Source organism: Crinia signifera, chromosome 11 (genome assembly GCF_055691185.1).
Source record: "Crinia signifera chromosome 11, ASM5569118v1, whole genome shotgun sequence".
Classification (NCBI taxonomy): domain Eukaryota; kingdom Metazoa; phylum Chordata; class Amphibia; order Anura; family Myobatrachidae; genus Crinia; species Crinia signifera.
This window is the reverse complement of record NC_139227.1, coordinates 124,615,970-124,628,721: the sequence shown is the minus strand read 5'-3', so window position 1 is coordinate 124,628,721 and position 12,752 is coordinate 124,615,970. Positions and strand designations below refer to the sequence as shown.

The 12,752-nt window shown below is 43.0% G+C and overlaps 1 protein-coding gene across 17 annotated transcripts in view; it reads left to right on the top strand.

Moving 5' to 3' along the window:
* Positions 1 to 12,752, top strand: part of SOX6 (SRY-box transcription factor 6) — a 442,476-nt gene that overhangs the window by 394,971 nt on the left and 34,753 nt on the right. For 15 of the 17 annotated variants that reach the window (XM_083164677.1, XM_083164684.1, XM_083164689.1 and 12 more), the window contains 3 exons: positions 4,983 to 5,166; positions 6,250 to 6,431; positions 9,611 to 9,661. In XM_083164677.1, coding sequence (XP_083020803.1) covers positions 4,983 to 5,166; positions 6,250 to 6,431; positions 9,611 to 9,661 — 417 coding nt within the window. The remainder of the gene's footprint in view (positions 1 to 4,982; positions 5,167 to 6,249; positions 6,432 to 9,610; positions 9,662 to 12,752) is intronic. The other 2 variants (XM_083164675.1, XM_083164676.1) reach the window with 1 other exon arrangement.

Genomic DNA, 12,752 nt, shown 5'->3' with positions numbered 1-12,752 from the left:
AGCAAAGTTTTCTTTAGGCTGCAGACACATGTTCCTCAGCGCAGGCCATAGAGGGGGGAAAATAAAAGTAAATAATTTTTAAAGGGCAAAGAACATAAAATGTGTTTTTACAGTTGTGCTCCGGAGCTTAATAACCATAGTGGGAAGAGTTGCTGGCACACAGCAGCCCCCCCGTTCCAACACCGCAATCTGTTGTTCAAGCTCAAGATCTGCAATACAAGCAAGAGAAGGCATCATGGGTTCATCGACTGCCCCATCCAAGACTTGGGTCATTTGTTTTCTAATGCTTTATGGCTGGTGTGAGCCTCTAGCACGCACAGAGTACATTCATGCCAAGAGGAACTGGAGATGAAACCGTACGTTCCCTCATCTTCTATAAAGAGAGCCGAATGTCTGGCAAACCATTGTGGCTTATATGTCCATCATTTTCCGCTGAATCAGCTGCTGTGTTGTGGGAAGACCTCTGCAAGGCGGGTGACCCTACTATGGATTAAGATCCCTCCTAAATTGGCGTTTGTAGTGACTTTACTGATTACCAGACATCTCAGGAAAGGGGCGTTCATGTTAATTCGCGGCTGTCTAGTTCTCAAAACTATTAGAGCATATTTTTTGTATTTTTGTGAATCACTTAGTCACTATTTCTCTAACAATTAAAAGTAGCAATAATTGGGGTTTTTTTTTAGGATGATTTTTTTTTTTCAAGCGCCACATTCAGCGACGTTTGTAAAAATAAATAAAACTAAGACGGGATTTTTTTTCCATTATCGCCTTGTCTTTTTTCAACAAAATCTCCAGTACAAGCAATTTACTGAATAAGCTACAAATGTGTCCAAGTATATCAATCATCCATGTGATACAAGTCAAAATATGCATAACCCATGAGCTCCGTGTGTGACTGTAGCGCTGGGTGTCTTTTTTGTGATGTTTTTCCTTGAATAGCATCTTATTTGCAGAACATGGCAAATTGGACACACAAGCAGCTGCTGCTGATTAAGATGTGCAGCATGTCTATATTCAGTGTGTGACTGCATAAGAACTGAAACGTTACAGTGTTCCGGGAAAACGCGAAAGAAGGCTATAGATGGACCTGGAATCATCTGTACAGTACAGGGGCAGAGGATTATGGTGGTATGAAAGCTGCCTTATAGACTGCTCTGCTTTATACACCTCACCAGGACTGCGCCATCTAGAGGCGAATTTACCATATGAAGAACTGTAGCACCTTTGTTGGAATTTACAATTGGTTTTGAATACAGCCTGTTGCCGGGCGCAGAGGTCGGCTAGTTCTACAAAAGTCATTGCATCACCCAATAAATGCATCACGTGAATGCGCTGCCTGTGTTTGAGGCGGATTACACAGTGTCAGATTAATATAAGGAAACCGTATTGTTGCTTTCCACAAAGAAAACATGGCTGGCTCCGGAAACAGACAGCCATCTGCCAAGACACATTTCAATGCGCTTACCATGTGCCAAAAAAGTAAATAAAACATTGTTTATTCTGTGAGAATGAAAATATGTATCTTACTACTCTTATTTAATGGTAACCTAATAAGTGTGTACAGCTTGTCAGGGGAACACAGCAGTAAACACTGCAGTCTGAGAACAGATGGCCTCCAAATCTGTAGACTAAGATGTTACAAGGTCTCATTCAACCTCAGAAAAATGTGTTCTCCGACCACCGCACGTACGTTGGATCCACTTCATGGCCCTGGATTAGGCCACAAGGTGCTGTAACGGATGGTTGTTACATCCTGTGAGTTCTGGGTCCTGTGATGCCTAAAACAACAGTCTATCTGGCCCAGTCGTGTACAGGTCTCATTGGAGAAATTCTTCCATGACAGAAGGCCGTGTTCTTATGTGACCATATAAAGATGGTATGTGACTTATTGTGGTCTCATGATGTGATGGTGTATCATATACTTCATATTAAGCCAAGAAGACCATCACCAACACACACACACAAGGACCACAGTGAGAAGAGACAGAATATACAACTTCCGTCAGTCTTGGTAAAGATCTTTAACAAACACCACAAGTCATGTCTGTTCCATCTAAATCATCAGAGTCAGGCTGGTATGGGAGAGAACTCTGTTTTCAATCCCTAATGCAAGACCCAGGCTACAGTCAGCAGAGTTCATATCAGTGGCTGTGGAACGAGGGCCTTTAGGTGGAGATGGGTGTGACCACCTTGAAAGCAGATCTGCTGGTCCAATGCTTGGTCCAAATCTATTTGTTTCTGATCAGCTCAAAAAGGTAGTTTCATGGCTTATTCATTTCCTACAGAGCCTAATGAGTGCTCCTCTGGGGCCTGGTCTCTCTGTGGGCAGGACTTACATTTCCCCACCCCCGCTGTCAGGTCTACCCCCGCAAACCAGCATTTCATACATATCTCAATTACTGTATTTCCCTGTCTGCAAAGCCACAGTTCACTGAAGGAGGTAAGCCAGAGTTATCCATAATACAATACAAGTGGAACTGTCCACTGTGAGGTTAAACAAAAAATAAACAAAAAACAGTCCTTATACAAATGATAGAGTTAAAAGGAAATAATGGGTCTCATACAAGAGATATATGCGGATCGCCTCTATTTATACACTGGTTTACATAAGGTTACTGTAAAATGTGTCATATGTAAAATTTTAGCCCTCAGTGATACACAGTGTTCATGCAACAAGATTTCCTGAAATCGGAGACTGTCAGGTTGAAGTGTTACGGGTTTTTTTTGGTGATAAGTTGGCATGGAATGATCCGCAATTCATACTACTCGGATCGGACACTCTGATCCAGAGCACACACATTGCCAATAAGACCCTGCAAGCATGGACACATTCAACAGAGCATCAGCCCCAATATGCGGAACTAAACTTTACACAGAAATGAAATCGAAGAAACCAATGATTGGACAACTATGGTTTTGTTTTCCAAAATCCATGCTTAGTTAATCCAAATGGAGCATTCTATAGCGATGTTAGAGAAAGCCTCAGTGTGGCTTCCCGTATATACAGTAGAGAGTTCAGGTGTATCCACCGGACATGGGTAATTTATGTGTCATGTAAATATCACAAGTACAGAGGAGTCTTTAATATCAGGCCGTTGTTTCATCCTGGTGCTCACCCACACCGTACTCTGCCATTCGTCATTGGCAACAGAAAGTCCACCGCCCCTTCGCTCACAACCGCTGTTACAGTTCTCAGAAACACAGGGTTTTTTTCCCAAAATTTAACGCTAGATTTTTTTCATCACTTCTTCCGAAAGTGAACGTCGTAGGACAGATCCTGCCAGATAATACCTAAAGAAATGTGGACTCTTCAGCCTGCTATCGCAAAACACAGAAAATGTGGAGATCACTGGAATACCTCCTCCAAATTAACAGGCTTGTAGTTCCACACTGTCTGATGCAGAGTTAATTTTGCATCATCACAGTACATTGTAAAAGAGATTTACAAACATTTTGTTACTAGGAGTTTGTACTGTAACTTTCAGTAAGAATGTGCCACAAAGCGCGGGCGAAAGGTCTCAGCAGTGTGTCCATGAAATAGCTGAATTGAACATTAGTTATTCAGTGTTAAGCAGACACCAACCACGCAGCTCCAGAGCCAGATGGCCACTTCCCAAGCTAAACCTTTGCCGGCTGACTAAGACTTTCCTGGGTCAGTGCGTGCGGTGCGTGTACTGTAGGTAGCGTCAGGCAGAGCGTTTGTTGGCTGTCCAGATCTGGCTACTGAGTGACAATATAGTCATACTCCCTAAAGAAATTAACTTCTCCATTATGTCTTCAGCACTCAACCGATATTATTCATGAAGTGCTAAAATGTCAACGAAAGCCCCAGATTACACTGTATAAAACGGTACATTATCTCTTACATTACAGCTGTAGTGGTCTGGCCTCTTGTGCTATACTAGTGTTACCGTATAAGATCATGTGTGTAATATATATAGCAGATTAGAGAATATATATCATTAGCAAATAAAGAGAATGTCTATATACTACAGAGCTTGTAAGATCATTTCTGTAATATACAGAAAGTATACAAATGCGTCCTCATACATTGTAGCTTCAGTCGCGCCATACAGTCCCTCTCGGCGCGTTTGGCATTAGTAAGTGTATGCACTTGCCGATGCAGACTATTCCACCCAGTCCCTTCGCTCTTGATATTGCGCTGGGTACACATTGTCTACCGTGTACCCGGATTTATACTACAGATATTAAATAGATGTGCAGTGAAGTGGACGTCCTTCATTTGGAGACTAAGGAGCGACGTATAAAGTTAAGCAAATAGGAATGTGGACAGTATTTTAAGTGAAAACTATTATTCCCTTAATGTTTCTATAATTACATATTTGGCAGTCATAATGTTTTATTAATTGGAATGTAAAGGGAGCAATTGCACACAACACAAATACTATAAACTCCATACCGGATTTGCCGGGAAGTTGGGCAGTCATTAAATGGCAACAGCCAGATTCCGGACATTACAATAATTATTTTAAAAAAAACAAAAAAAAACCTAGAGATGTGTCCGAGAACGGCGGTAAATTAAATAATGATTTTGTACCTCAAAATAATATTATAGCAAATAAAATCCTGTTGTACTGAAGACAGAGAAGCGCGCTCTTTATGGAGTACGGAGGCTGATACGACAGAACCAGCCGGGAATTAAATCATTCTTTGTAAATGCCCTGGGTTAATTTAGATCTTAGAAAACACATTAAGAAGTGAACTGTAATGTGCAGTAATTCAGATTTTAATTTGGCAAAAGGAACGTTGCAGTGAGTGTGTTGATGTAAATATGAGGCTAACACAGGAAAATTAATGAGGGTTCGTTAGGTGGCTTCTTCAAGTATGCCGATAATTAGCTTCTTTTGTTTTTATAGCAGTAGAAAGTGGCATTGTCTGGGAGGTGTAAAATAACCGCGTTGTCTTAAGTGCTAATGTGCCCCATTTATCCTCTTTTAATCATTGTTTATGTGAAATTTCAGCAGGATGAAGCCGCGCAGCCTCTGAATTTGTCAGCGCGACCAAAGACAGCTGAGCCTTTAAAGTCTCCCACGTCCCCAACACAGAACCTCTTCACTCCCAGCAAGACCAGTCCTGTTAGTTTCTCCAACAAGAGTGGTATCCCCAGTCCTATCAGCGGAGTCTTGGGCAGAGGCTCCTCCCTAGGTAAGTGAAGCAGTCACAACCTGTGTAACATAAGGCCGGCCCCCGAGGATCTGAACAGGTGCCATGGTCCAATGTTGTTTTAGTTCTATTACAAAAAAGCTTCAGAAGGTGATATACAGAGGTGTCTGTAAAGCTACAATTAATGTTTTATGCAGACCTCTTTGCGGATGGAAGGGCCCAGCCCTTAGTTAGATATGAACACCGGAGTGTTCCAAAAGACCATGTTATATGATGGGGGCACAAACAGTAATTGTACAGCAGGGCCCTCGCCTGCCCAGGAGACCTGAATCATTATAGGACTATAGCATATACCTTCCATGTAATCAAGTGGAGTGTTTCCTTTTCTGATGCCTTAATCCAGATCGGAAATCTTATAATCTCCAGCATGGAGGGAAGTCTACTGTGTGCGTTTCCATCAGTTATAATAGTTAATCTGCATTACTAGGAAAGATTGCAACACAAGTGTTTTGTAAATGCAAGAAGAGAGTGATAAACAGGCCAAGCTATTCTTATGAGCGGTACAGGAACGGATTATAAGGAGTCGGTAAAATGACTGTGACAAACACGACTCTATTTATAAGCTCTGCGTTCACTACGCAGTGATTCACTCTCCCGGCCTGGGCACCAGAACAAGGTGGCTGGCGACAGCATGAGGAATCTGACACTGATCTATCGCTGTAGCAGACCAGCAGATAACAAGGGAATGGGATCAGTATGTGGCGTTCCCAAGACTCCCAATATCACCATTACACCAGCGCATGTGGGAGAACTCCCTGTATGACAGCATTTATGCAGACCACAGAGATAGCCATACTGCCAGCTCCTCCCACATCCCTGGGCCAATCGGTTCTGCTGGTGACAGTAATAAATCGGAAAATCTTATTCTTCCGACGTAGGATTTAAAAACAAAAAATAAGAGTATTCTCACAGAATGGAAAATAACGGTCACAGCGTCACTGACCATGAGGAACGGTCTTCTGTGATTTATTTTAAACTTGTATCCTAATGTAGAACACTGGATGGACCTTGCACAGTGTAACCATCGTTTATGTAATAACCAAATACTCCCTATGTTCCCTATAGATATACTCTCTAGTCTTAACTCCCCGGCACTGTTTGGGGACCAGGACACTGTGATGAAAGCCATCCAGGAGGCACGGAAGATGAGGGAGCAGATCCAGCGGGAGCAGCAGCATCAGCCTCACGGCATGGACGGAAAGATCCCCCTGAGTAATATGGCTCTGAACAACTGCCGAGGCGATAAGGTAATCATATATTGTTCTCAGGCGGCAGGATCGTAACCCAAACGCTCTTCTGGCAGATGGCCCAAGGTAGCCCGCAGTATTTTTCACCATGGCCCCCAGCATCTCCTGGTCATCATAATCCCGGCCCTTGTCAATCCCACTCTGCTTCTGTAACGGTCACACTACGGCCCCCACAACTTATTCAGCCCCCCTGTAATGGTCAGTTACACTCCAGGTTCTCTCCTCCGGCACCCATAAACACCTGGCCTACATAGTCTATCACATCTCAGCTCTCATATCTGTAAATGACACCCCAGTCCCATAGCTAACTGTCATTAAACCCTGGTCCCCCAAATGACAGCCCACATAACTATCCGTCACATCCTGGTCCAGTTATACCTTGGCCCCCATAAATGTCTACACCACCCTGGACCTCACAATTCCTGGTCACTAAAACGTTGTTGTGACACACAAGCACACGTACAGTATGGCCAGTGTTTTCTATGATGAAAACGTAAAGGGATTGAGAAGTGGAATAGACTTGTATACAATCTGGATGATAGTTTGAGTGAATATTTTTTGAGGACACTTTTTCTCCCTTTCTGCGTTATGTGCACTGCAATATTCTGTATAAACCAATAGTCTCTTGCATTTCATGTGCAGTTTAACAATCCGCCATTGTGGTTAGATACTCAGTGATGTGTGCAAAGGTACAAATGGTTATCAGATCGACCCAAATATTGGACCCAGCTGGTGCTTCTAGTGATTCACCTGTGAACATTGAGAGGAACATAGACGAGGAGATGACGGGGCGCTGGCTGAAGAGAATGGTTCTGAAGAGAATGAAGCAGAGCCAGGATTTACCTTATAATGCTATACTGTAGAACAGGGATGGGGAACCTTTGTCACTCCGGCTGTTGGTTAACTACACATCCCAGCATGCCCTGCAACGGTTTTAGCATGGCTAAATAGCAAAACAGCTATAGTCTAAAAGCTTGAGTGCCAAAGGTTCCCCATCCCTGCTATAGATGACATGGCCGTATACTAAAATATACTAAACAAATTCTGTTCCCAGAGATAACATCCCCACTTCTATCTAGGGGCCTTCTTCTAGTTCACTCTTAGAGGCATATTCCTTCTCAGATGGACAAAACCATGTGCACTGCAGAGGGGCAGATGTAACATGTGCAGAGAGAATTAGATTTTGGTGAGTTATTTTGTTTCTGTGCAGGGTAAATACTGGCTGCATTATTTTTACACTGCAATATAGATCTCACTTTGAAGAAAAACCCCACCCAAATCTAATTCTCTCTGCACATGTTACATCTGCCCCACCTGCAGTGCACATGGTTTTGTCCATTTGAGAAGGAATTTGTCTTTGTGAGTGAACCAGAATAAGGCCCTATGTTACATCCAGCCTATTGTGGTATATATATATATATATATACAGAGTGTGTGTGTGTGTGTGTGTGTGTGTGTGTGTGTGTGTGTGTGTGTGTGTGTGTGTGTGTGTGGAATGCACCTTTTCGTCTAATTCTCTAGGTGCGATTTCAATGGTGCACTCACAGGACAAGGGTAGATTTCATGAATATCAACATCAACAAGATAATGCTGCCGCAATGAGTTTTAAAGAGGATCAGTTTTGTAATTTTCTGATATAGATTGCGATAAAGGTGCGGAGTCAAAATTGCTCGCAAGTGCGTTTTGCGGACAGACCTTAGTTTTTCTTACTACACTGGAGCCGAGCAACTTACTCTGAGGGCGTGTCGTGTGGATGCAGGATGATCACAAGTGATTGGTCAGATTTCACACTGATCTTATGTACGAATACTGACACCTGAGAATGCGTGTCAATAGCAGAAACACCTGAGTGGCTCTGTGGCCACCTGTAATTACACGCAGTGTAGCCAGTTTGCGTGGGCCAGAAAATCAATCATCATCTATTAGGTTATACCCACTATGATAGGATATAGCATGCACTTTAAGTTTGAACCCTTTATGATCCCTCATCAATTTAATTGGACGCTATTAAAATATTTATTGCGCAAACTGTATTGTGATGACAGCTGCCAATCAATCCCATTTAAACGTAGTGAAAACACACTACCATATCTCTGAGAAGATCAATGGTAGACCGTGACTAAAATAAACAGTCAATAGGTTGACATAGAAATGGTTGATGCATTAAAAGGTTGACATGAGTTTTTCAGGTTTTTTTTAAGTCCGTGTGGATGGTAAAGTATAAAAAAAAGTTTTTTAAAAATCAAAAAAACTCCTATCGCCCTTTGACCTTTGGCTTGTGCTGACCTTTTCTCGATGCTGACCTTGTGTAAGTTATCCCTTTGGTGTCTACCTAGGCGATACCTGTCCCGCTCACATCACCAACATAAAACTGACATCACAACTTCTGTACTGGTTTTCCCATTTCTCATTGTAATGACGGCACAGTATATTTGCTCGGCTAGTTTAGACTGATTTCCCCAGAGCTTTCCATTGCGTACCGTATGTAAGTTTAATCCCACTTTTCGGAAGCTCCTACTTCTGGCTGGTGTCGGGGATAAGACTGAGGCTTGCGTGTGATCTTCCTGACCGTGTTAGTTATATACTAGATTGTAGCATGGGAGTCCTGGGAGGAGGGTTGCTGTGGTCGGTCCTCCGGGTGTGCGCAGTATATTCTGCATCATGGCACTGAGCAGTGCGCAGCGACTGGCACCGGATAGACTCGTTCATTACGCTGACAATCCCTCCGTACCAGTGAGAAACAATGAGTGCTCCCTGCAGGCTTGTTACACTTGTGAGAATGAATATTCATGTGCCAGTAATTGAAGTGTGCTCTCATCTCGTGAAATCCCAGTACGTCGGGAAATGAGTTCTGCGAGGGGTCCAGGCAGGGAAACGTTGGTACTCCCATCGTTAGGATCTCCCCGTGACATCAGTATCAGAGAAATGAATCTTCCATCTTGCGCCTCCTCTCAGCTGTCACCAGCTGTGTGACATCCGCAGACGTCCACTGTCAGAATGTGGCTGATGTGTGACCCTGTAACATGATGACTCTAGCCGGAGATCTGCATGACATGGGGCTTTTATCTGTTACATTGTGCCGCCGGGGAAGTCGTGTGGGTGCGTTTCTCTCCTCTGTGATCTATGTGACTGTGTCTCTGTCTTTTCTAAAGCCCCTTCCATCATTTGCTGTATTTCAGATGCTGATTGATGCCATCTCAGGAAGGATTTGCATTAGAGGTGTACACACAGTGAGTCACTAACATCTCTCTCTTATAAAACGTATGTGTGTCATGGCATAAAAGTGGCTGAGCTCTCAGCATGGCGTCGCTGGGTGGTAGGGAGACTGGTCACAGGCAGTGTCAGGCCTTGCGTGGCTGGAGGGGTGTAGAAGGTGCTTGTGTACCTTCCTGGCTGCAGGCTGTATGTTTCCCGGAGTCAGCTCTGACAGCCACATATCGTCTGTTTGTTCTAGAAATGTTCACCTTCATCGGTGATGTTACTTGGTTATTAGTGGCAGTTGTACTAAGCATTGGCTCAGGCACACACTAACTTGTGGCTCTGGTCTGTGACTCGCCAGGTGTCCATTCAGAACCTCAACCATATAATGAGCCCCAGCACATCTGGGCTTAGGCATCACATCCTGAGACCGGTGTTACAGGGTCCATCATTGGAAACACTAACACCCCAGGGCAGTTGGGAACATCTACCCCTGGCGTAAGGGATCCAAGTATCTATGGCGAGGATATCATGTGTTTGGTGTTTATACGTCAGTCATTCAATGATTCACATGGATTCCAGTTCCCCAATAAATACAATTTTATTCCAGTCAATAACAATGACTGGAATAAAACTTTTCCCAATTTTTTTTTTTTAATCAAATGTTAGTCTTATCTATAGTACAGTCATATATAAACCAAATAATATAAAAAATTTTGAATATCCTATATATAAAAGGCTAAAGCTGCTCCTCTCCTCTATGGGGGGATTCTAGTGTTTTGCCCGCTGGTGGTCACTAGATGGCGCCCGACAGAGCAATTCAAATGTTGCCCTGCCCAGTATCACAGTCATTGCCTGGATTTGTGTGTTACACTGATAAGAATAATTGAGTCGTTACTTAGGGGTTCTTATATAGAATTTGGGGTTTTGCATAGAGGCTGGGGCTGCGTGGAGTCAGACACCTGGGCCTAGAATAAGATTACATTAATATTTTCTGTTTGATTTAAAAGAAAAGACTTTTAAAATAAGCCCCATATTGTAACACTAACCGAATGCACGTGCAATGTCATTATTGTAACATTTATCTCTCTCTCTATCTATCATATATATATATATATATATATATATATATATATATATATATGTATATATGTGTGTGTGTGTGTGTAGGATATTATCTGTAGAAGGTTCATTTTAGTGTACAGAGGATAGAAGTAGTCACCGCTACTTGATATACACCATATATGCTGTTACCCTGTAGTCTGGTAACTATCTCCCGCAATATGATGTTTATAATTGAGCCAGTTCCGGGAATATACTTTAAGTGGAGTTACTGGTAAGAAGTTTAGTAGGCATAGGGCCCCCCCCCCCCCACACACACACACACACACTATTCTAGTGTCTGATAAACCCCTCAAGACGATGTGAATTTGAATGTCCCTTTAAATTCTCCATTATAGAACTATTGACATATTAAATTATAGTTACATGCTGAAGACGTGTTTTGTTTTATATTGTGTCCAGTTCTCCCGGATCCAGCCCCTTATCACACACACACACACACACACCAATACAGACTGTATATAGTGTGCACAATTACACTTATCCAGGATCTGATCTCCACATTGTGCTGTGACTGGTAGTGCCCTCTGCTGGCCATAGGCTGAAATGTCCTGGGCTGCTTGCAGTAGCCGTGTGCCTGAGGTTAGAACATGTTACGTGGGGTAGCATTTGATTACTGACGATTTTGCCATCTCCTATGAAGTTATTGCTGACAATATTTTTATTGTCTGATACTCAAATATTACGTCCCAGAGATCACCTGATTCCCATAGAAACGTTTATGCATTTCCTTAATTCTCGCCATATTTACATTTTTACTGTGGAACCCTAAAGCGGATGGCTCTCGCAGAGGGCAGGGGGGTGTAGTTCTTGGCCATAGGGGGACATTGCAATAGCGCCGCCCCCCCCTTAGCAGAGGTGGCTGACAAACCTATTACAGATTCTCTGTTGACACATTTTGGGCGTCATATGTAACGATTTAGTCGCCCGGGAGGTAAATGACCGCTGACAACACGATATCTCCGGATGCAAATTATTTAGAAATGACTTACTGGGCGAAGCAATTTATCGAGATCTACATTGTGTCCTATCTGATGGCCTCTGTGCAGCCTTTTCCAAGTGACAAGTCATACATAAAAGAACAGGAGGGAAAGGTTTCAGATGATCTAGCCAGGCGGTTAGAGGATATATTAAATATTGATTTATCTTACAGGCAGGACAGTAAGAAAACAGGAGTCTAAGTGCTCCCTGCAATCTATCAGATCAATCCAATTCATCTAAGATACGGCGCGAGTGCCGCGCTTCACTACAATAGCGAGTAGCGACATGAATCTTACATTGTGATTAAATCATCACTGTGACACCACCCAATCTGCCGACTCGTCACATAAGGGACAAGGCAGCGGCTCCCGAGGAATCACTTTCTCTGTCTCTCCGCAGGAGTTTCCAAAATCAGATTTGTGCACAGGAAGGGGGGGGGAAGAATCACAAAGAGGTGACTTGGGGATCCTAGCACAGGACACGTCAGCTGCTGCATTTCTCCTTCTTCATCAAAGCAGAGACAGATTGAGCAGTTGTTCTAGGGTCTAAAGAATTATGGGCCTTATTCTAGTTCACTCTTTCTGACAAAATCCTTCTTAGATGGACAAAACCATGTGCACTGCAGGTGGGGCAGATGTAAAATGTGCAGAGAGAATTCGATTTGGGTGAGTTATTTTGTTTCTGTGCAGGGTAAATACTGGCTGCTTTATTTTTACACTGCAATATAGATCTCACATTGAAGTAAAACTCCACCCAAATCTAATTCACTCTGCACAAGTAACATCTGCCCCACCTGCAGTGCACATGGTTTTGTCCATCTAAGAAGGATTTTGTCAGAATGAGTGAACTAGAATAAGGCCCATTATGAGATTGGGTATGCTGCAACTGGATGCAGGATCCTGACATAGCTTATTCACATGCATGCTGTAGGTGTATTTCAGGTTTTGGGAACATTTAGAAAATACTAAAGGTCAGTAGGTGCATTTAGTAGCTGTATAGAGGGCACACAGCCTCATTCTC